This window comes from Entamoeba nuttalli, assembly GCF_000257125.1.
Source record: "Entamoeba nuttalli P19 unplaced genomic scaffold asmbl_8832, whole genome shotgun sequence".
Taxonomy (NCBI): Eukaryota; Evosea; order Mastigamoebida; family Endamoebidae; genus Entamoeba; species Entamoeba nuttalli.
In genome coordinates this window covers 7,417-31,209 of record NW_008579326.1, presented here as the reverse complement: position 1 = coordinate 31,209, position 23,793 = coordinate 7,417, and the positions used below count along the sequence as shown (strand labels likewise).

Below are 23,793 nucleotides of genomic sequence, written 5' to 3'. Positions count from 1 at the left end.
CACATAATTTACTGATTGTTGTTTGAATAATAATTGTTGTTAATGATAAATATCTATGAAAACATCATTCTCATATTTCTTTAATACTGGACTGTTTATATTTGTTTATAACAGTTATAAAAAACATTCAAACTATTTTTACTATCTGTTATTAGTATATTAAACGAGTTTAATGATATGCATTGAACAAAACATTTTTCTTAATTTGTTAATCATTATTTGGACAGTAACTAAATTCAATAATGAATTTTTAATAAAACAATCAATTCCTATTTTACTAAATGTGTCAGTATGTTTATCATGATTTAGTATTATTTACATCTATTGAAACAATAATATCAAAATAAAGTCATTTTTGATTTTGTAATTGATACAAATGAAATACATCAATTAAAACAATTAATTCAAATTAATTTAACTTCTAGAAATATTTTATTTCATCTGTATTTCTATCATATATTGTATTTTCTACATTTTAAATATGTTGAATATTCTACTTTATTCTATATTGCATATTTAAATATTCTTCTATTATCAAATACTTCATTATATTTAGTATAAATATGAAATGTTTGAATATAATGAAATATTCATTTTAAGTAATGATTTAAATGAAATGGATTAAAATGAAATTGCTCAATTGCATTAAAATCTTTTAACTCAATTTCATAAATTATTAAATTCTTTAATATTATCAAATCATGTTGTTGTTCTCAATATATCATTATAACATAATCTAACTCTTTCTTTTATTCTTTTTTATTGTTCTTATTATATATGATTTCTTAATGATTATTATCATTTCTTTTTCTTCTTCATATTCTTCTTTTCTATATTTCTGTCATGATTTTAATATCCATTTCTTCTATTTTTTATGTTCCATTATTTTCTTGATTTTAAATGTAATTTTGATTTAAAATTAAATACATATGTCAATATACATTATCAACATTCATTGTTATTAATTATAGTCCCATGTTTTACTTCATTTTTGTTATTATCTTTATTGTATAAATTAAACAATTTTAATTCTACCACTTTATTATTATATCATTTTTATTATTTGTTAGTCTATTCTTTCACTATTCATCTTTTTTTCTTCTTTATAACCATCATTTCATTATTAAATTGTTTGAAATTGTTGTAACATTCAAAATACAATATATCATTTAATTAAAAATGGATAGATTGTATGAAGAACGAAATGAAATAAAGAATAAATGTTGTTATAAATTAATGGCTATATAAAATATCATTTTTGGATAATAGTACTGACTAAAATAATTCATTTTATTATTCATATCAATCATTGAAATTATACTCTTTATGTTCAATTGATCAAATTTGTATCAATATTTTCTCTTTATTCATTTCATTTGTTCTTTATTAATTTGTATAGTACCTTTTGTAGAGACGGTTCTTTCCTCTTCTCTTTATTATCACTTATTTCTCTTGTGTAACAAACAGAACCATTTTTGACTAGGTTCTTTACTATTTTATTTATCTTTCTTCCACTTTGTTTTGTTCTTGAAAGTTTCTTCTTGGTTTTGAGTCTGTCTTCTCATTTGGTCATCTTCTTTTGATTTTATAGAATAAAAAGATGTTTAAAATTATGTTATTATTATAAATTATTTTATTATGTGCTAGTAATGATGAAATGAAAGAGATGCTACTTTGAATAGGTAATATCATTTATAGGTAAAAGATAAGATAGTCATAGTATTAAGAAAATCAACTAAATATGAAAAAAGAGATGACAATGATGTGAATATTTAATCAGTGGTGTTGTTTAAATACTAAATAGTATAATTATTAAACAATAGATTTGTATCAAAATACAATACATTTTATTTTATACATCTTATCACTTTGAAGATATTTAGTTTTTTAAGAAAAAAATTATTAAAATAAAATATAAAAAGACCATTCAATCATTCATATTCTTCATAATTGATTCAATAAATCAAGTCCTTCTTTTGCTACTTGATAAACAAGGTCTGTTGTTTTAAAGTCTTTTATTATATTTTTTAATAATGGAATCATAAACCCTTTCATTGCTCTTCCTGTTTCTCCATTTGACATTGGAAGGTCTTGAAGAATAACATCACACATCATAGATAATATTTTTGGATTAATTGCACTTTTATTAACATCATATAATGATACAATTCCACTGATAGCTTGTCTATAATCTTTAATATCAATAGATATTATAATTAAATTCTTCCATAAATCTTCACTTGTTCGGATATTTCTAACTGCTTCTTTCAATGCTACTTGTGCTTCTCTCTTATTTCCTTGTATACTATGAATATATGCCAAATTTGCCCAACTTTGTCCATCATCTGAGTCTAAATTAACTCCTTTTAAAAATGCCTTTTTAGCTCCTGCAATATCTGAAATTTGCATACAACAAATTCCTAATGCAAACCAAAGTCGTTGATAAATAGGATTAATTTCTAATGCAATATCAAAATGTTTCTTTGCTTCTTTCCATTCTTTTTTATTAAAATAATATTGTCCAAGAATACGTTCTGCATGAACATATGTATGATTAGATTCTTCCCAACTTTCTATAAGATATTTTGGGTCATTAGTAATTTCATACATTAAAACTTTTAATTCGGGATCTTTATTTCCTTCGGCAAGTAATTCTCTTGCAACTTCTTCTGCTTTTTCTTTTTCATTCATTGAAACATAAGCAGCTACAATTTCAATCTTCATATCAATTCCTGAAAAATAATTAATTGCTGCTCCTGACTCTCCCATTAATAACATTCTCATTCCTGTTTCTTTTCTTAATGAAAAAATATTAGGAATCATTGTCATATAAATACTTTCTAATCGTTCTTCACTTGAAATTTCTTCTTCTCCTTTTTCCATCATTTTAACAAGATCATCTGCTTGTTTAACTGACCTCCACAAAAAATGTGTTACCGTTGCTTCATATCTTGATTTTAATAAAACACTCATAATAAATGTACTAAAATCTATTCTATCTCTTAATACCCTATTACAATATGGAATTACTTCTTCTAAAATAAGTTCACTTTTACAATTTTTTCTATATCTATTCATACATTCCATTAATACATATGCTTCATCATATGTTGATAATGGTGTATATCCAATATCTCCTGAATAATCTGTTTGTGATAACATATCATTATCTTCTTCTAATTCAGTTTCTTTTAACTTTTTTTCACATTTTTGTCGTTTAATTTCACTTACTGGATGTGGTTTTCGTTCAACTCTAACATATAATTGTGCTGTTTCCTTTTCTTGATATTTTGTTCTCTTTCCCATTGCTCCACTTAATTCAACAAATATTTTTTCTTCTTGTCTTATTTTATTTAATTCTTCTTTAACCATTCGATATTGTTCTGATGCCCATAATCCAACACAAACTTCATTATTCATTTTAAATTTTATTCTTTCATACAATGTTTTATTTATTTCTTCTTTAATACTTTCTAATTCTTTTAATCCATCTCTATATCCACATCCAATTCTTGTAACTAATGATTCTCCTGGATTTTCTAAAACTCTTTGATGAATCATTGCTTCTCTTCCTATGAAGAGATTTATTAATTGGTTCTTTTTACCTTTTAATACTCCAAATATTTTAGCTGATGTATGTAACCATAATGAATTTACAATATGTTTATTTGCTTGTTCTCCATCAATACTTAAATATTCTACTTCTTTCTTTGATTCTCCTTCAACTTCTAAATTAAATGGTCCAACAAAATTCATTCTAACAAATCCATTTAATAATGTCACTCCAATTATTAATTTCTCAATATCCTCAATATCTGTTGTTGGAACGTCTTTGTATTGAATGTTTTCATACTCCTTCATCATTTTATATACATCACCCTTTAATGCTATTTCAATTTTATGACTTATCATTTCATTTACTAGAGGTGTTTGATACATTTCATGTAACACATTTGGATGTCTCCCATCAAGAAGTGCAAGTGAAACAATGGTTTCTTCCATTCAGTTGATTTGATTATTCAGTTATTATCTTCTTATCTGCTTCTTGATGATGTGAAGACCACGTCGACTTTTTCGTTTAAACATGACTTATTCATGTATAAACCCTAATTTTTCCAAAGAGAGAAGTAGAAGTGGAAAGAAAAATCTTAAAGAAAAAGATATAACGAGAATTTCATTCTTAACAATTCATATTTATGGACATCCAAACAGAAGTTGAAACACTAAGTGCAATTTATGGAGATAAAGTAAGCTATGAAAATAATGTTCTTTCATGTACTATTGAAGAAACAGTTGATGAAAATCTTCAAATAGTTAAAGGTTCAATAACAATTAAATTTACTATACCAGAAGATTATCCAGAGACACATCCAACATTTGTTCTTGAAACAGAAGAAGATTTTATTAATCAAAAAATCGAAAGAATAGAAAAAAACATTGAAGAAATAATTGAAGAAGAATTTACATGTTTATTTGAACTTGTCGATCAAGTTAAAGATATGGTTATTGAAATACTTAAAGAACAAGTAATATTTTTAAATGAAGAAATAGTAAGAAAAGAAAAAGAAGAGGAACGAGCAAGAGAAAGAGAATTTATAGGAACAACAAAGAAAACATTTGAAGAGTGGTGGAAAGATAAAGAGAAAGAAAGAAAAATCACAATTGAAAAGATTAAAAAAGAGAAAGAAGCAGAAATGAATAGAAAGAAAGGACGAATGACAGGGAAAGAATTTTTTATGAATAATCCAAGAATGGCAGAACAACTTAAAGAAGAAAATAATGAAGAAGAAGAAAAAGTAGAAGAAACACTTAAAGAACAAGGAGTAGATTTAGAGATGTTTACAGAAGAATTAGATATTTAAATGAATAATAAAGAAGAAGAGAAAAATTAGAGAGAAGAATTGGTTGGTTCATTTTAAGAGAAATCAAAATAAAAGGAAATAAAAATAAAAATAAAAGAACTAATTAATAAGAAAATAATAATAATAATAAAAAAACAAGAATGGAAGCAACAACAAATACACAAAGTGATTATACATTTAAAATATTAATTATTGGAGAATCAGGAGTAGGAAAAACAGCAATATTAGAAAGATATTGTGAAAATATATTTAATGAATCATTATTATCAACTGTTGGAGTTGATTTTAAATCGAAATATTTTACAATAGAAGGGAAAAGAATTAAAGTACAACTTTGGGATACTGGTTTGTTAATAAATGATAAAAATCAAAGAAAATCAAAATAAAATAAATAGCTGGACAAGAAAAATTCCGAAATATTACTACATCGTATTATCGTGGAACACATGGATGTATTGTGACATATGATGTTACAGATATCAATAGTTTTGATAAAATAACATATTGGTTACATGAATTAGGAAATGAAAAATATCAACCAGAAATTATTATTTTAGGAAATAAAATAGACGCAAGAGATAGAAAAGTTACAAAAGAAATGGCAGAGAATTTTAGTAGACAAAATGGAGGAATAAAAGTATTTAATTGTAGTGCAAAAACGGGAGAAGGAGTTGAAGAAGTATTTACAGAAATAGTTAAATCGATATTTAAAAATAAAAGTATAATGGGAAGAATGAGAACAAATACAGGAATGAGGATGGAAGAAGTACAAGAAAAAGCGAAAGAAAAAGAATGTTGCTAGAAAAAATAAATTGAAAGATTTTGTTATATATTTCAAAAAGAAAAGAATAAAAAAAAATAATAAAAGAATAAAAAAAGAAGAAAACCCTAAAAAAACGAAAAAAGAACTTAAATAGACAAAAAGAAATGGCAGAAGTAATCTTATATGAAAGTCCTATTGGATATGCATTATTTAAAGTAAAAGAGAAAGAAGAAATAGGAAAAGGAGAAGAATTTGAAAAATCCATAAATAATTTTGGGAAATTTTCAAAGATAATAGGATTAGAAGCATTTGTAGAATTTAAAACATCAGAAGAATTACTTGAAAATATTAATGCGATATCAGAAGGAGCACTTCATGAAACATTAAGAAAATTTTTAGAAGAAAATGTTAAAAAGAGAGTATTAGGAATAGTTGATGAGAAATTAGGAAGTGCAATTAGTGAAGCAATGAAAATTAAATGTACAAAAGGAAAAGAAGTGAACAGTGTTATTAGAGGGATTAGAACACATTTTAGTAAATATTTAAAAGATATTACAAATGAAGATCTTAGAACAGCTATGTTAGGACTTGGACATAGTTATTCAAGAAATAAAGTTAAATTTAATGTAAATAAACAAGATACTATGGCAGTTCAAGCTATATTTTTATTAGATCAAATGGAAAAAGACATGAATACATTTAGTATGAGAATTAAAGAATGGTATTCATGGCATTTTCCTGAATTATATAATATTTTAAATAATGATAATACTAAATTTGTTAAATCAGTATTAATCATTCAAAACCGCCATTCAATAGATGATAAAAAGAAAGAAGAATTAATTAAAATTACAGATGAAGAAACAGCAGAAGAAATCATTAAAGCAGCTAATTCATCAATGGGATTTGATGTTAATGAGTTTGACCTTCAAAATATTAAAAGATTTGCAGAACGAGTAACTGAATTATATGAATATAAACAAAGATTACAAGAATATCTTCATTCTAAGATGACAACCATTGCACCTAATTTAACAGCATTAATAGGAGATAGTGTTGGAGCAAGATTACTTTCTAAAGCAGGAAGTTTAACTAATTTAGCTAAATATCCAGCAAGTACACTTCAAATTTTAGGAGCAGAAAAGGCATTATTCCGAGCTATTAAAACAAGAGGAAATACACCTAAATATGGAGTTATTTTTGGGTCAACATTTATTGCAAGAGCAGAAGCTAAGAATAAAGGACGAATTAGTAGATTTGTTGCTAACAAAGCATCTACAGCAGCAAGAATCGATTGTTTTGGAGAAGTTTCTACTGATAGATTTGGAGAAGTTATGAAAGAACAAGTTGAAGAACGAATGGAATTTTTAAAGAGTGGAAAAGTTCCTAAGACAAACACGGATGTAATGGAAGAAGTTATGAAAGAACTTCATTGGAATGAAGAAGAAGGAAAGAAAGAAATAATCAAAGAATCTGAAGAAAGCACAACAAGTGAATCAGAAAGTGGAACAACATCAGAGGAATAAAAAGAATTGATTGCAAAGAAGAAATTGTTTTTAATAGAGTTTTTTTTCATAATAAAGATAAATAGAAACTTAAATTTCAAAGAAACAAAGCAATGAGTGAAGGAACAAATAAGGCAACATTTCTTATTATTGAAGATAAAAAACAAGACTATCCTATGGTTAAAGAAATAGGAGAAGTGAAAAAAGGATTTACACATAAAGTAGAACGTAGTAATGTTCTTTCAAGAGCAGAACTCTTTCTACCCATGTTCAAAGAATCAAATAAATATGTTAAACAAGGTGAATGTGAACCAGAAATTCAAGAAAATCATACAGGACAAGAAGAAAAGAAAGAAGAGAAAGAAGGAAAATGTTATGTAGAAATGAATGTTGCTGTTGGGATATTAGAAGAAAAGAAGAATGAAGAGGAGAGTTCAGAAGAAGAAGAAGAACAAAAGATGATAGAAGAGCTTTAAAAGATTAATAGAATGGTTTTTGTAAAAGTTGAAAAGAATAACAAAAAAAAATAACAAAAAAATAAGAAAATAAAATACAAGAACTTAAAAAGAAAGAAATAATATATATAATAAATTGAAGAATGACATCATATCAAAAAACTAATGAAACAGGTAAATGTGAAATGTGTAATAAAGAAATTAGAGGATTTCATCATATGTATAAATGTCCAAGTTGTGGGTTTGGAGTTTGTTCCGACTGCTTAAAAAAAGGACCTACATGTCGTTGTAATCATGGAATACCACCACTCACGGAAGAACAAGAAAGAAAAATGAATATATTAATGGAAATGGGATTTCCTGATTATATTTGTATATTTGCATTAAGGAAATATAAATGGAATGTTGAAGAAAGTATTCCATGGATTATTGATAATCTTCGAACATTTCCAAAACCAGAAAATCAAGAAAATAAAAGAGAAGAAGAAAAAGATGATAAAGAAACTGATGAAGGATTAGAATATGTAGAAGATGAAATGAAGTGGAAAGAAAAAGTTGAAGAAGGAGGAATTATTGAAAAGAAAAGAAAAGGAATAAATAATAAAAGAATAAAAGAAGAAAAAGAAGAAGAAGAATGGCATGAAGATGTATTTGATGATGAATTATATGGAAATGGAGGAAATGATAGAGGAGATCCAAGAATAGAGAAATGTTATGAAGTTATTGAAGCAAAAGATATTATAAAAATGATTAGAGACAGTTGTGAAAAAGAATCTGAAGCATTAAATATTAGTCCAGGGAATGTCTCAATATTATTAAAACGATATGGATGGTCAAAAGATAAATTAGAAGAAGCATATTTTGAGAATTATGATAAAGTTTGTAAAGAAAATGGAATAATTAATGAAGAAATTAAAGAATGTAAAGAAAAAACATGTCCAATTTGTTATGAAGAAGGAAGAATGATTAGTTTAAATTGTGGACATTATTTTTGTATCAAATGTTGGGAAGAAAGAATTAAAACAATGATTGAAAGTATAGGAAGTAATGTAGTTGATTGTTTATGTATGGAACAAGGATGTACATGTAAAGTTAATTATGAAATTATAGAAAAAATAGGGAATAAAAAAATATATGAAAGATTTATGTATTTTATTTGTAAAGACTTTATTAGTCATAGAAAAAGTTATGTATTTTGTCCAGTAGATACATGTGGAAGAGCAATTCATTATTTTGATACATCTAGAAATGAAGTACCAATTATTTGTAAATGTGGACAAAAATTTTGTTTTAAATGTGGAAGAGAAATGCATAAACCAGTTTCATGTTCAGAATTTATGAAATGGAATGATTTAGTAACAAATGACACGGAAAGTATGAAATTTGTTAATACTATTTCTAAACCATGTTTTCATTGTGGACTATATACTGAAAGAGTTGATGGATGTAACCATATGACGTGTTCAAGATGTCATGGGGAATGGTGTTGGATGTGTCGAGGGGATTGGAAAACACATGGATCACAAACAGGAGGATTTTATAAATGTAATTTATATGAAAAATCGGAAGCTAAGAAATTAGATGAACAAGCACAAAAATTAAAAGAAGAAAATAAAAAGTTTTTAGAATATTTTGATGAATATATTAAATATAATAATGTTATAAGAGAAATTACTAAACAAGAAGATGTATTATATAATATAGAAATAAATATTGAAAAAAGTACAGGAAAATCAAATCCAGAAATATTAGAAGCAGCTGAAGTTTGTAAAGAAGCATATAGTGTTATTAAATACTCATTTGTATTTGAATTTTTTATTAAAGAATATGAAATAATTTATAAATTATTTAATTTCCGTCAAAAGAAAGATATTGAACGAGTCAATGAATTAAGAGAAACATTAAAAAAGATAGAAGAAACCGGAAGAGTAGATATTCAAAAAATAAGACAATTAATAGAAAATGTCAAAAAAGTTACAGAATCACTTTCTGATGTATCTACAGAAAATCTTATGAAAAATAGATTTGATGAAGTAAAAAAGAAGAAAAGAAAAAATTAAAAATATACATACAATAACTAAATCAATTTTTCATTAAAATCATAGCACCAACACTTACAACTCCAAAAATTACAAAAAGTATTGTTATTGTACAACATAATTGATCTGGTCCTCTTACATGTTCTAATATTCTTTTTAATTTTATATTTTTTTCATCTAAATGAGAAATTTGTTTATTTACTTTTTTTGTTATTAATTCAATTTTCATATCTTGTTCATCTACTTGTTGATTAAGACTAGTAGCAACTTCTTTTAAATCTTTAACTCCTTCATGAATTATACTTAATTTATTATCTATGTTTTTATCATTTTCTTCAATCTCTCTAATTCGTTTATCATCACTTTCTGGAAGTGAACCAACACTAAATCCTTCAATTCCATTAATATGAAAATGTTCTTCAATTTGTATTCCTCTTTTAGCAATCATTTTCATTGTTTCAATTTCATCTTCTACTGTTTTTAATGAAAGTCTATATTCAATTAATTTTTCATCATTTTGATTTTTCTTTTTTAATTGTTCTGTTGCATATTCTTGATATTCCTTTCTTAATTCATCATACATTGTATCAATACTTTTAATTTTCCTTTTAATTTCTATAGTAAGCTGAACTACTGAAGTACATTCTTCTTTTGCTTCTTCTTTTACACGAAGATCACATAATTTCTCAACTTCACAAACTTGAAGATAAATCATTTGTCTTTTCTTTGTGAATGAATCAATACTTCCTTCTTTTTCTTTATCACATAATTCAATTTCATTTAATGAAAATCCACAATCTTCTACTATAATTTTAAGTGTTGTTTCTAATCTATTCATTGAATTAGCAATGAGTCAATATCTTAAATGAAAGTGTCTTTTCTTCTCATAATGTTATACTCAAAATACATAAATCCAAATTGAATGAAAATAAAAACTAAAAATAGAAAGATTAAGAAAAATAAAAAAAACCCTTTGAACTTAAAAAAATAAGAAAGAATGATTATTCCAGTACGATGTTTCACATGTGGGAAAGTAATTGGAAATAAGTGGGAAAAATTTCTTGAATTAGCCACAGGAGGAAAAGTTCCAATGGACCAAGTTTTTAGTGAGCTTGGGATTGAAAGATATTGTTGTAAACGAATGTTAGTATCACACGTTAATTTGATTGGGTTCTTATCAATGTATGATTTACCATCAGAAAGTCTAAAGAAAGCATAATTGAGATTGTATTAGAAATAATTAAGGTTTTATAAAAGAGAATAATTTTTTTAATAAGGAAAAGAAACTAATAAATAGAAAGATGGAAAGTCATAAACGAAAACGATCTAATTCTAGACATAGAAGTAGTACAGAACCAGACAAAAGTCAATATAGAAAATTAGGAAGAGAATGGGGAGATGCTACATATGTTAAAATTTTAAGAAAAGAAGAAATTCATAAGAAAGAAGAAAATAATATACTTGAATTTTATGATGAAGAAATTAATGATCAACAACATCAAGAAGTTGAATTATATGAATTACTTAATAAAAAAGAAGAAGGTGATAAATGGGTTGAAAACCAATTACAAGCATCAGGAATTATTAAACAAAATAGAGAAATTAAAGAAGAAGTTGAAGATATAGAAGTTATTGTTAAGAAAATTATTCCACAATTTATGGAAGGGAAGCATAATAAATTAGAAGAAGCAAAAATTGTTGTTCCAATCAAAGACCCAAGTAGTGATATTGCAAAATTAATAAAAAGAGGAAGTGAGACATTAATTAAATTTAAAGAAAGAAAAGAAAGACAAAAAGGTAGTAGAGAGGTAATAGAAAATGAAAGTATATTAAAGAAAATAATCAAAAAAGAAGAGAGAGAAGAAGAAGAAGAAAAAGAAGATATAAGAGAAGAGAGAGAGGAAAAAGAAATGAATAGAATGGAAAAACGAAGAGAAATTAAAAGAAATCGAGAAGAATTACCTATATTTTTTAAGAAAAAAGAAATTATAACAAGTATTAAAGAAAATCAAATTAATATTATTATTGGAGAAACAGGAAGTGGTAAAACTACACAAATTGCACAATATATAGTTGAAGAAGGGATTGGAAAAAATGGGAGAATTGGATGTACACAACCAAGAAGAGTTGCAGCAGTGAGTGTTGCACAAAGAGTTAGTGAAGAAGTTGGAAGTAAATTAGGAGAAGAAGTTGGATATCTTATTAGATTTGAAGATAAAACAAGTAAAAAAACAAAAATCAAATTTATGACTGATGGAATATTATTAAGAGAAGTAATTAAAGATCCAATGTTAGAAGAATATAGTGTTATTATAATGGATGAAGTACATGAACGAAGTCTTAATACTGATATTTTATTTGGTATTATAAAAAGAATTATTCAAGAAAGAAATGACCTTAAATTAATTATAACAACAGCTACTATCAATGAAAATAAATTAATAGAATTTTTTGGGATAGTTCCTATTATTCATATTGAAGGAAGAACATTTCCTGTTAGTGTTCAATATCTTAAAACAACACCAAATGATTATATTGAAATGGCAATAAGACAAGTACTTTCTATTCATATGAATCAAGGAAAAGGAGATATTTTAGTATTTATGACAGGACAAGAAGATATTGAAGTAAGTTGTGAATTACTAAAAGAAAAATATAAAGAAATAAAAGTAGAAAATAAGCAAGATATAGAAATTATTCCTATTTATTCGCAATTATCAAATGAAGCACAAAAAAAAATATTTATTAAAAGTAATAAGAGAAAAGTAATTATTTCAACAAACATTGCAGAAACATCATTAACAGTACAAGGAATTAAATATGTTATTGATAGTGGATTAGGAAAATGGAAAATTTATAATCCAAAGATAGGTATGGATTCATTACAAATTTTTCCAGAAAGTAAACAAAATGCAGAACAAAGAAAAGGAAGAGCTGGAAGAACAGAAGCAGGAATATGTTATAGGTTATTTACAGAAAATACATTTAAATATGATTTACTTGAAAGTCCTATTCCAGAAATTCAAAGAACAAATTTAAGTAATACAGTCTTAGAATTAAAAGCAATTGGAATTAATGATATTAATAAAATTGAATTAATTGATAAACCAAATGAAGAAAGAATTTTAAATTCAATGTATGAATTATGGATATTAGGAGCATTAGATGAAATAGGAAATATTACAGAATTAGGAAGAGAAATGGTTGAATTACCTCTTGAACCATCATTATCTAAAATGCTTATTGTTGCACAAAAATTTGAATGTACAGAAGAAGCACTTACTATTGCAGCAATGTTAACAGTTCCAAATGTATTTCTTAGACCAAAAGAAAGACAAGAAGAAGCTGATTCAACAAGAGAAAAATTTTATCAACCAGATAGTGATCATATTACACTTGTTAATGTTTATAATCAATGGAAAGAACATGAAGAAAATGAGCAATGGTGTGACAAAAATTATATTAATATAAAAGCAATGAATAAAGCAAAAGATGTTAGAAAACAATTAAAAGATATGATGAATAAAAAAGGAATTAATGAAATTTCATGTGGAAGAAATTTAGATAATTTAAAAAAGTGTATTACTGCTTCTTATTTTTATAATGCTGCTAAATTAAAAGGTCAAACTTATATTAATTTAAGAACAGGTGTTCAATGTTTAATTCATCCAACATCAGCATTATTTAATATGGGTGTTAAATCAAAGTATGTTATTTATCATGAATTATTACTTACAACAAAATCTTATATGAGATGTATTACTTCTATTGAAGGAAGATGGTTGCCTGAATTAGGAGAAGTATTTTTTAAAGCTATTAATTTAAAAGAAATTGAATAATTAATTTAATTAATATTAATTCTTAAAATTTTAATATGTTAATTTTGATAAAAAAGAATTAATTTTTAGGAATATTTTAATAGAGATAAACTGAGTGTTTTAACTTATCTCTACACCATGGTTTCATTTTATAAAACTCTTCTCTTGAAACTCCAAAAACTTCTTGGAATTCTTCATCAGATAAATATGTTTCAAGAATACTTTTGTCTACTCCAAATGGTCTTGGTTTTGTTATTAATTCGGCATATGTATATCTTGTTCTACAATATTCATCAAACATTTCTTTAGCATCCATTTCTGTAACTTTACTTCTTTTTTCAATTCTTGGGAAAATAATACTTTGGTCAACTTCAATTCCATCTATTTCAATTGCTTCACTAGGATTTTTAATAGATCGAACTCTTTTTCCTTCAACACTTATTTCATTTTTAAGTGCTGGGTCTATTTCATTAAATGTTCCATCAATTACTTGTGTTATTAGTTCAATTTCTTTCTTTTGACAAACTGGATAATTTTGTCTTAAATTATTTTTCCTTAATAAATTCGTATCACTCCATGCTTCAAATAATGCTCTAAATTCCATACTTTCTTCATTTTCTTGTTCAATTTTAACTTCTTTAAGTCCTCGTTCTTCTGCACATTTTAATGAAAATTGTAATGAAAATCTTTTTGTTTCATTGATTGCTTTACTTCCAAACCATAACCATAACTTTCCTGCATCAACTAAAAATACATCTTCTTTATTAAAATCATTTTGACTTGGTTGTTCAATTTCTTCAATATCAACTGATGTTACCCAAAATGTAAATTTAAATAATCTAATTTGATGATAATTTTCTTTACTTTTTTCTACTCCTTCTATAAATTCAATATTTCCTCCAATAATTTTCTTACATATTTCTTGTTTATAACTTAAAGGTAATTGAAATTCTTGTTCCATCATTTTTACCATTTTCTTTTCTTCTTCATTACTATCTTTTCCTTCAATAACTTCAATTCCTTTTATTGTTTTAAATAGATAAATACTTCCTGGCATTAATTTCATTCCTTTTCCTTTTTCTTCTAATTGATAACTAATTGGCATTTGAACTGCTTTACAAAGATATTCTTCTCTTCCTCTAATTTCATATATTTCTGGTCTTTTATCATAATATTCACTATATCCTCCTAAATGAACAATAAATTTCCCTTTAAAGATTTTTAAAAATTCTTTTGGTTCTTTTCCTTGTACAACTCTAACTTGAACTGATGTTTCAACTGTACCACTTGTTTCAACAACTTTATGTGCTAATGTTCCCATATCCATTAATGATGCATCTCTTCCTTGCCAAAAATAAAGAATATGTTGAGCTTTTTCACTTCCTTCTGGATAAAATGTATATTGAATTAAAAATGCTTCTTTACTAAAGAAATGTCCATATAATTCTTTTGGATATTCAACTGTATTATGTTCTTCAATTCTTTTAATGATATATGTTCCTTCTTTAAGATTATTAAATATCATTTTTCCATTAACATTTAATATTATTTCTGTAAAATTTCTTATTTTCTTTTCTTTCATTTCTAAAATCATTGTTTCTATTTTCTTTTGTGGTTTATGTTCAACTTCTTTAGTCATTTTTTTATTTTCAATTCCTCCCATTTGAATTGGTAATGTTCCTGGATAATTACTAAACTTTTCTTTAAATAATATATTTTCTCCATTTTGATTAATTTTTACCATAAGTATTGGTTTATTTCTTTTTCTAAGTTCATTCCCAATAATATTTCCTATTTTCCTACAATTAATTGTTGATGTTACACTTTGCCATACATAGATTTCGGTGCTTGTACTAATAATATTAACTGTTCCTTCTTTTAATATTTCTTTTGGTGGTAATGTTGTATTTCCATGTTCATAAATCATTCTAACACTTAATGGATTTTTTTCATTCTTTTCATTATGAATTATTCTATATATTCGGATTATTTCTGGTTCTTCTTTATCTTGTTCTTCTGTACTTTTATTATTTCCTTCTTTTTCTTCTTTATTATCTAGATTAAATTTTGTTGGTTGACATCCAATTTTTTTCCACATATCTGATTCTCTATCATCTTTTCCATGTGTTAATAATATAACTTTACATTTGTCTCGTTCTTTTTCTGAAATTCTCCTTGCTAATTCTTCTGCTTTAGATCTATTAACTTTAGGTGAATATTGTCCTCTCCAAACATAAATCCCTTCTTTACAAAGTAAAACATATGAATTCCATGGATTTAATTCTTTTTGTTTTAATTCAATAACATATGATCTTAATCTTCTTCTTCCTTTAATTTGAATGAGAAGTGTAGGTTCTCCTTCTATTAATTTTTTAAAGTCTGTAAAATATTCTTCTCCTAAATTGGATTGTTCTTGAATATATTCTTCATTAAGTTCATTGTCATTAGTTAAAATATTTCCTCTAATTCCAAGTTCATTCATTATATCTCTTGTTCTTTTCTTTCTTTCCATAATTTCTTCTTTCCATGCTTTACATTCTTCTGTTTTAAATTCATGTTTAATTCCTTTTTCTTTCATTTCAATACTCATTTCTCCTTTATCTTCATTAATATCAATATTTTCAATATCTTTTAAATATATTTTTACTATTGGAGTACTGTCCGTTCGATTCTTAAAAATAAATATTTCATTTGCAACTAATGTAAAAATGATTTTTGAATATCCTCCAAATATTCCTTTAAAATAATATTCCATTTCATCTTGTGCTGGTGTTCTTCGGAAATCTTCTAATTCTTCATCAGCTTCTTCTCCTTTTAAATTATTTGGTGTACATGCATTCATCCATTTCTCTAATTCTTCTTCATTTTTACATGCTAAATGAATAACATTTCCTTTACTTGTTAATTGGAATGTATTTTTTCCATATGATTTAGGGAAAATCCCTTCAGTTTTACTTAAATGAATTACTCGATTTAAGAAACATTCCATTTCACTATTTCCTGTTGCTTCTTCTGTCCACCATGTAATATTTTGACTATATAATATTCCTTTTTCAATATAAAAATATCTATGTTTAATTGTACTAAACATTGTTGGTTTAATACAATATAATAATCCTTCTATTTCTCTTTGTGTTTTTTCTTCTTCTTTTGTTTCTTTTGTTTCTTGTTTTTCTTCTTCTATTTCTTCTGCATTTTCTTGAAGAATTTCAAATGTTGTTTGCCATTCTTCGGCTTCTTTTTGACTATTAACAAAATAAACATATTTCTTTTTGAGTTTTCCTTTTATTACTTCATCACTTTCTTCATCAATATCAATAACAATTCCAACTTTCCCTTCAATTTCTTCAGTTCTATTAAATCCTGTAATTTTTATTATATTAATAATAATTGTTGGAACTGGATCATCTCTATTATTAAATATCATTACATATTTCTCATTCATTTCACACCATCTCTTAATATAACTATTCCATATCCATCCTCTTTCTATTTCTTCAATTCCTCCACTTAATTTTAACTTTTTCATTTTTTTCCCTTGTGTTAAATTATATTTTTCTAATTTTTCTTGTATTTTACTTTTACCTCCTTCTTCAATTCCAATTTCATAAATACTTTTCATATCTTCTGGTTTTAATGAAACACTACTTCTTCTTCTAGAATTTCTTTTACTTCCTCCTTGTTGACTAGATCTTCTTTTCTTAGTATTATCTTCTTGTGTTTGTGGAATAAGCCATTCTCTTGCTGTATATTCTGGAACTCCACTAAATACATTTTCATATAAATCTTCTTGATAAATTGTTTTCCCTTCTTTTCTAGGTAAACTAAATGAAACATTGTATAATGTATCACATTTATTATTTAGTAAAACAAATCTTCCTATTTCACATTTTTTAACATCATATAGTCTTTGTGGTACAAATGCACTTCCAAATATTCCTTCTTGAATATTTGTTTTTCCTAAATTAACTAAATTCGTTCCTTGAACTTCATATGTAAATATTTGATTTCCTCTTCCTGTAAGATAAATTAAATTATTATTATTATCATAATAAATGCTTAATGGTGATGGTTGATTATCAATAATACTTTTACTAATAATTCCTTGTTTTCTTTGATCAAATAAACTTATTGTTCTTTCTCCTTTTTTACTAAATCCACTAACTACAATATATTCACTTCCTTCAATAAATACTCCTTTTAATCCTTTTACTGTTTCTGCAACTCCATAACTTGTAATTGCTTCACTTGATACTCTTGGATCATAAAGTCTATACATAAAATCTTTAGAAATTGTCATAAAGTTTTCTCCATAACATCCTTCCCAATTTAATGTTAATACTTCTGCGGATCCATTATTTACTTTAATTACTTCTTCATTAGGTTCCGTAATATCATAAACTTTAACTGTTCCATCCATACAACTACTTGCAAGTAAATTATCTGCATATGGATGAAATGTAACATTAGTAATTCGTTTTTCTTCTTGAATACTAACTTTTGCTTCACTCATATCACTTGTTAATCCATCTGGCATAATATCCCATATTTTAATACTACAATCTCGAGACCCAGTGCAAAGCATTCTTTCATGAAATGGTGAAAATTCAAATGTTGTTATTTGTTGATTATGTGCTTTAATAAGATATGGTTTATCACTTATTCTTTCTGCTTTATTCATTATTCCTACATACATTAATCCATCTCCACTTGACTTCCATGGAATTCCATAAAATTTACTAGACACTTGAATAATTGGTTCATTTCCTATATTTGGATGTACATTTCTTATCCATGTATTTGCATTCCATGTTTCTCCATAAATATTTTTAAATTTACTTCCTGATACTGCTTTAGCATTAGCACTAAGTGACAATGTTCTTCTTGAAACACTCATTCTATTTTTAATTTTATAGTTGTTAATTTAAGAGATGATCGTTATTTCTTTCTCTATTCTTGTCGTTTCTATTTTTATCCTTTTCTAGTTCTTCTCTTTTCCTTTTTTGATGTTTTCTTATTTTTTAGTATTATTTCTAACTTCTTTCTATTTAAAATATTCTGTTTAATTTGTTTTAAACTTAATTAAATTATTTAAAATACCTTTCTAAAAAGAGTTTTTGTATTCCAAGAGTAACTGAGTCATATTCTATAGATAATTTATAGATTGTTTGCTAAATGATTACATTTCTGAATATTATTAATAAAAGAAGAAGAAGAAGAATAACAAACCAAAATAAATGGATATTGTTTTATAAACTTTTGAAGTTGAGTAAAGATAATAAAACAATTCTCATCATCTGGAAGTGAAATGTTATAAAGAACTCTTAACCATAACACATGAATAACAAATAATGGTTGTTCATCAATAGATTGAATAAGTATTTGTGTTAATTCTTTTGATTTTAATATTATTTCTATTTCATTGTTTGTTTTCCATAATCCAACTGTTTTCTTTGTTAATAAACAAATAAATAAATAAACATTTTGTATTATACCTTGTGCAAATGGAACAAATGGATTACATATTAATTTTTTATTTTTTATTTGTTCTTGTATTATTTCATTCATTGTAATGCTTTGTGTTTTATCTTCTCCTTTATATTTTTCATACATTTTATTTTGTGAAATATAATATGGAACTTCTTTTTCTTTATAATGAAAAAACCATACAATAATAATTAATATTGTTTCACTTCTAATACTTGGATATTCTTTTTTAATAAATTCAATCATTGACCCTTTACATTCTTTCATTTTTGAAAATAATTTAATTATATTAAATGTATCGCCTATTTGACTTGAACAAAATGGTAAAATATCACACTGACAAATATCCATAAAATCAATTTGACTTTCACATCTATTAATTCTTTCATCTACTTCAATTCCTTCAAATGTAACACTTGGAAGACTTAAATTATCTCCACATTTCTTTGTCATTTGATATACTCCTGCACTTATTTTCCCTTGATTAAAACAAAATTCAGTAATCAAATCTAAATGACTTTCTGTGTTTTCTTGACTTGAACTTAAAATATCCATTATCATTTTAATAAATTCATCATCACATATCCCCATTAATGGTATAATTCTCTTAACTAATATGTCTTGTTTAAGTATATTTCTATAATATTCTTTTCCTTTTCCATTTACATAAAAATAAATAATGTTTTTAATAATTGATTTAACAACATATTGATCTTCTGTAAGTAACATCTTTTTATTACTCAACATCCCATCTATTAACTTTGAAAATATTGAAATTGACTTGTTAAATTCTTCATTTCTTTGTTTTATTTTTAAAATGTCTTGTTGAAGATATAATGAACTACATTCATTTACAACATATATTAGATTTATATAGTCTTTACGATTTTTTGGCTTTTCAAGTATTTGTATTTCTTGTTGAATTAAATATAATGTTTTTCCATAAAACACTGCTCTATTATGATATTTTACTAATATAAAATCTTTATAATGTTTATATGCTGCTGGATGCATTGCCATAGGAATAAACCATGATGGTCCAACCAGTTGAATAAAATTAGCTGGTAATGGAATGTCTGAATTTATTAAAATGAATAATGCTTGAGTGAAAGAGAATGTTCCAATTATTATTTCTGATGAAACCTCTCCAAATAATTGATATAATACCTCCGCTTGAAAGATTTTACTTATTTTATCCATAAATAAACTAAACTTATTCCATTCTTCTGAAGTATGTTTAATTAATAAATATTCTTGTAATGTTTTAATAATTACTCTTACTATCTCTTTCCCATGCTCTAAATATTCTCCAAATGCTCTTTCTAATATTCCTTCTCTAAGAATTAATGTTGGTGAATGATGTTTACAATGATTAAATCCTCCGTTTCTAAATATTCCACAATCACAATATCCTACAGTGTTTGTATGTTCTTGAACATTATGCCCAATATGTTCATTTGGATTATAACATTCCCCACAAATAGTTACATATCTTCCATAACATGTTAAACATATATAACTTGTTTTAAGTCTTTGAAGACATTGTCTTCTAGGTGCAAATTTTGAGAAATAATTAACAATATCATCTAATGATGGAAGTTGAAATACTTGATTAATAAAAGAATTAATATTATTATCATCTGTATTTAAATAATCTCTTAAACAATTTGGAAATTGAATTTCAAAATCAGAAATTTGAATAGAATGAAAATAATCAATGATGGACGACATACAGTGAAGTTTGTACTGAATGTTCTTGACTAAAAAAAAAGAACTTAAAAAAATTAAAAAGAAAAAAACTGATTTTCATAAGAAATGCAAAACACATACTTTGTTATTATTGGTAGTAATGATAGATTACTTTATGAATATCCAAAAGAAAGTGCAATGAAATATGCATCAGATAATGAATATGTCTTAAACCAATTTGTTATTCTTTCTGCATTAGACTTTATTGAAGAAAAGAAGAAAACAACACCAAAAATGTATTTTAAATCAATTGATGTTTATGGGTCACATCATCTATCTGCATTTGTTACATCAGGAAATATTAAATTTGTATTAATGTCAACAAGTAAAACAGATGATACAAAAGGATTTTTTACAGCAGTTTATGAGGATTATGTAAAAATTATATTAAATCCATTTTATGAATTACAAACACCAATTGAATCCGAAGGACTTAATACACATATTAAACAATTATTAAAACAATACAAATTAGAATAATTGATGATTTACAAAAAGATATAGTTTGAGATATAGAAAAAATAAGAAAAAATAAAGGGTTTTTTAGAAAAAAGGAACTTAAAAGAAACAATAAAATATATGGGAAGAAATCCATTTAATCAAACTATCCATCATGAACGTCAACAACCAAAGTCAATGAGAGGATTAGGTAAACTTGAAAGAAGAAAGGATTTTGTTAAAAGAGCACACATCAGAAAATTACAAGAAGAAACAACAGCATACTTAAAAAGAAAAGCATCAAATAAAAATCCAGATGAATTTAATTGTAAAATGCAAAATATGCGATTACAAGGAAAAGTGGTAATTGACATTAGACCAAAAGAAGGACAAAGTGCACAAGAATTAGAAAGACTATTAATGATACAAAAAAATGCATTAGTACGATTACAAAAAAAGAAAATTTTTATACGAGAAAAAAGAATTGTATTTAATGAAGAAGGAAAAGGAATAGAAATGGAACCAATTGACTTAGTAGATGTAAGTAAAATCAAAGAAAAAATAGATGCTCAAAAAATCATTGAAGAACAAGAAAAACGACAACAAGAAATTAATAAACTTCAAAAAGAAATTAAAATAACAGAAAGAAAATTACAAGAAATAAGTAAAATTGAACGAGAACAAGATAAAAGAAAGAAAATAGAAATTAAAGATGAATATGGTGATGTTATTGCAACACATTATCAAAATACAAGAAAAAAATAAAATAATTTCAATGTAAAGAGAAAATGAATTGGATATTTTTAAATTAATTTATCAATTTTTATGTATTTTTTTTTCTTTTAAGAAAGAATAAATTAATTATAAAATTTTAATTGTCCATGATCCTTGTTTAGTTGCTTGTTTTAAATATATTGGAATATCATTTCTTTCAAGTTTCATTTTTATTATACTTATTCCTGAAACTATTGTTTTTTCTGCTTCAAATTCTACACAAACAAATGGAAAATCACTTGTTAATGGTTGAATCCCTTCTTTATAATTAAATTTAATTATTCCATTTCCTATAATATTCCATTTAATTTTTTGTTTATTTTGATTATTATCTTCTATTTGTCCTTCTCCATCAATTACTCTAACACTTTCTATATATTTTGGTTTATTAAATACTAACCAACATTTCCCTATAACTCTTTGTTTAATGATACTATTAAATTTAATGTATGTATTTCCTTTTTCTATTTTAATTTTAACATCAAATGGTGCAACAATATCACCTTTTAATTTATATGTTAATACACGAACAGATCCAAATGTTAATGGTACATTTATTAATCCATTAATTGGATTATTTCCTTGAAATTCAACATCATCAGGATATTTTAAATACATTGTTAATGGAAGACATTCACTACTTTTAACATTAATAATCCCTTTTATTGTCCCATTGCTATCAAGTGTTTCAATATGTTCTACATAAACTCCTCGTGTTTCTGTATTTGTTTTGAATATTTGTGTAATTGAAAAATCAGTTGACATTGGTGATACAATTTGATATGGTTGGATTGATGTTTTATCAAGCATTTCTTCAATCACTTCACTCACTCGAATTAAATTATTCCTAATAATCGTTTCTGATAATCCATTACAGAAATCGGTAATTGCAGTAATAATTGAAAATATATGAGATATACATATTGAAGGAGGTTGATTAATTAAGTCAAATGAAACAAAATGAAGATTATTTCTAATAACACGAATATATTGGACTGAGTCAATAACAAACACAGTTGGTGAATATTGGGTTAATAAATGTTTAATATAAAAGTCAATACACCTAAAATATTTTCTATCATTACCACAATAAAGTACATCACCAGATAGATTAAAAATAGTGATATTATCAATTGCCATAAGGAAGAAAGAGAGAATGGTTTATAAGTTTCAAGAAAATCCTAAAATCTGAAGAATAAATCTTCAAAGTGATTATGAGATTAACAAGAAAGAATAAAAAAAAATAATATAATAATAATTATATCTCGAAAAAGGAAAAAAAAAAGAAAGAACTAAAATGAAGAAATTAATCAGTGTGAATATGAACACACCTACAATTAAAGCACTAATAATTATTGATTTAGATGGAAAACGAATATATAGTAAATTTTATGAAAAAAATCCAAATGTTCCATTACATAAACAACATGATATTGAAACACGAATTGCTAAAGCAGTTTCAGGAAAAGGAAATAGTGAATTATTTTTATTAGATAAATATGTTGTTTTATATAGAATGGTATCAGACCTTATTATTGCAGCATTAACAGATCCACAAGAAAATGAATTATTTGTTAGTAATGCATTAAATTGTATTGTAGAAGGATTTGAAATAATATTTGATAAAGGATTAGATAAAAAGATAGCATTAGAATTTTATGATAAAATTGCAATTGCTATTGATGAAGTTATAGATGATGGAATTATTCTTGAAGTTGATTCAGAAGAAATGGCTAATAGAGTTAGTTTTAAGAATATTAAAGGAAATGAAACAGGATTTGGTGGAGATGGTACATTTACTAGTGCATTAAATTTTGCTAAAGGATCATTATTAGGACTGTGGAGAGGTAAATAATGATATTCATCTTCTTTTTTAATTCATTATTTTTTTATGTTAATTAAT

At 25.1% G+C, this 23,793-nt stretch overlaps 15 protein-coding genes across 15 annotated transcripts; 10 read left to right on the top strand and 5 right to left on the bottom strand.

The window, feature by feature from the left end:
* Nucleotides 1-1,944: 1,944 nt before the first annotated feature.
* Nucleotides 1,945-4,002, bottom strand: ENU1_189900 (tetratricopeptide repeat-containing protein; the record flags this gene model as incomplete). The annotated part of the gene is made up of 1 exon (XM_008861781.1): nt 1,945-4,002. The coding sequence occupies one exon, from the start codon at nt 4,000-4,002 to the stop codon at nt 1,945-1,947; it is 2,058 nt and encodes a 685-aa protein (XP_008860003.1).
* A 194-nt stretch (nt 4,003-4,196) lies between these two features.
* On the top strand, nt 4,197-4,862 carry ENU1_189890 (RWD domain containing protein; the record flags this gene model as incomplete). Its single annotated transcript, XM_008861780.1, has 1 exon — nt 4,197-4,862. One exon carries the CDS (start codon nt 4,197-4,199, stop codon nt 4,860-4,862), a length of 666 nt encoding a protein of 221 aa, XP_008860002.1.
* Nucleotides 4,863-5,002: 140 nt separating this feature from the next.
* Nucleotides 5,003-5,664, top strand: ENU1_189880 (Rab family GTPase; the record flags this gene model as incomplete). Its single annotated transcript, XM_008861779.1, has 2 exons — nt 5,003-5,207; nt 5,258-5,664. 2 exons carry the CDS (start codon nt 5,003-5,005, stop codon nt 5,662-5,664), a joined length of 612 nt encoding a protein of 203 aa, XP_008860001.1.
* Nucleotides 5,665-5,789: 125 nt separating this feature from the next.
* Nucleotides 5,790-7,151, top strand: ENU1_189870 (nucleolar protein Nop56, putative; the record flags this gene model as incomplete). The annotated part of the gene is made up of 1 exon (XM_008861778.1): nt 5,790-7,151. One exon carries the CDS (start codon nt 5,790-5,792, stop codon nt 7,149-7,151), a length of 1,362 nt encoding a protein of 453 aa, XP_008860000.1.
* Nucleotides 7,152-7,243: 92 nt separating this feature from the next.
* On the top strand, nt 7,244-7,606 carry ENU1_189860 (hypothetical protein; the record flags this gene model as incomplete). Its single annotated transcript, XM_008861777.1, has 1 exon — nt 7,244-7,606. The coding sequence occupies one exon, from the start codon at nt 7,244-7,246 to the stop codon at nt 7,604-7,606; it is 363 nt and encodes a 120-aa protein (XP_008859999.1).
* Nucleotides 7,607-7,728: 122 nt separating this feature from the next.
* ENU1_189850 (zinc finger protein, putative) lies at nt 7,729-9,645 on the top strand (the record flags this gene model as incomplete). Its single annotated transcript, XM_008861776.1, has 1 exon — nt 7,729-9,645. The coding sequence occupies one exon, from the start codon at nt 7,729-7,731 to the stop codon at nt 9,643-9,645; it is 1,917 nt and encodes a 638-aa protein (XP_008859998.1).
* Nucleotides 9,646-9,667: 22 nt separating this feature from the next.
* On the bottom strand, nt 9,668-10,462 carry ENU1_189840 (hypothetical protein; the record flags this gene model as incomplete). Its single annotated transcript, XM_008861775.1, has 1 exon — nt 9,668-10,462. The coding sequence occupies one exon, from the start codon at nt 10,460-10,462 to the stop codon at nt 9,668-9,670; it is 795 nt and encodes a 264-aa protein (XP_008859997.1).
* Nucleotides 10,463-10,621: 159 nt separating this feature from the next.
* Nucleotides 10,622-10,843, top strand: ENU1_189830 (DNA-directed RNA polymerase subunit N, putative; the record flags this gene model as incomplete). The annotated part of the gene is made up of 1 exon (XM_008861774.1): nt 10,622-10,843. One exon carries the CDS (start codon nt 10,622-10,624, stop codon nt 10,841-10,843), a length of 222 nt encoding a protein of 73 aa, XP_008859996.1.
* Nucleotides 10,844-10,925: 82 nt separating this feature from the next.
* Nucleotides 10,926-13,463, top strand: ENU1_189820 (helicase, putative; the record flags this gene model as incomplete). Its single annotated transcript, XM_008861773.1, has 1 exon — nt 10,926-13,463. One exon carries the CDS (start codon nt 10,926-10,928, stop codon nt 13,461-13,463), a length of 2,538 nt encoding a protein of 845 aa, XP_008859995.1.
* A 76-nt stretch (nt 13,464-13,539) lies between these two features.
* On the bottom strand, nt 13,540-18,339 carry ENU1_189810 (actin-binding protein, putative; the record flags this gene model as incomplete). The annotated part of the gene is made up of 1 exon (XM_008861772.1): nt 13,540-18,339. The coding sequence occupies one exon, from the start codon at nt 18,337-18,339 to the stop codon at nt 13,540-13,542; it is 4,800 nt and encodes a 1,599-aa protein (XP_008859994.1).
* A 190-nt stretch (nt 18,340-18,529) lies between these two features.
* ENU1_189800 (hypothetical protein) lies at nt 18,530-20,660 on the bottom strand (the record flags this gene model as incomplete). The annotated part of the gene is made up of 2 exons (XM_008861771.1): nt 18,530-18,613; nt 18,672-20,660. The coding sequence occupies 2 exons, from the start codon at nt 20,658-20,660 to the stop codon at nt 18,530-18,532; spliced, it is 2,073 nt and encodes a 690-aa protein (XP_008859993.1).
* Nucleotides 20,661-20,744: 84 nt separating this feature from the next.
* ENU1_189790 (sedlin, putative) lies at nt 20,745-21,158 on the top strand (the record flags this gene model as incomplete). Its single annotated transcript, XM_008861770.1, has 1 exon — nt 20,745-21,158. The coding sequence occupies one exon, from the start codon at nt 20,745-20,747 to the stop codon at nt 21,156-21,158; it is 414 nt and encodes a 137-aa protein (XP_008859992.1).
* Nucleotides 21,159-21,257: 99 nt separating this feature from the next.
* ENU1_189780 (U3 small nucleolar RNA-associated protein 11, putative) lies at nt 21,258-21,881 on the top strand (the record flags this gene model as incomplete). The annotated part of the gene is made up of 1 exon (XM_008861769.1): nt 21,258-21,881. The coding sequence occupies one exon, from the start codon at nt 21,258-21,260 to the stop codon at nt 21,879-21,881; it is 624 nt and encodes a 207-aa protein (XP_008859991.1).
* Nucleotides 21,882-21,977: 96 nt separating this feature from the next.
* On the bottom strand, nt 21,978-23,030 carry ENU1_189770 (hypothetical protein; the record flags this gene model as incomplete). Its single annotated transcript, XM_008861768.1, has 1 exon — nt 21,978-23,030. The coding sequence occupies one exon, from the start codon at nt 23,028-23,030 to the stop codon at nt 21,978-21,980; it is 1,053 nt and encodes a 350-aa protein (XP_008859990.1).
* A 157-nt stretch (nt 23,031-23,187) lies between these two features.
* Nucleotides 23,188-23,745, top strand: ENU1_189760 (clathrin adaptor complex small chain subfamily protein; the record flags this gene model as incomplete). Its single annotated transcript, XM_008861767.1, has 1 exon — nt 23,188-23,745. The coding sequence occupies one exon, from the start codon at nt 23,188-23,190 to the stop codon at nt 23,743-23,745; it is 558 nt and encodes a 185-aa protein (XP_008859989.1).
* Nucleotides 23,746-23,793: the final 48 nt, after the last annotated feature.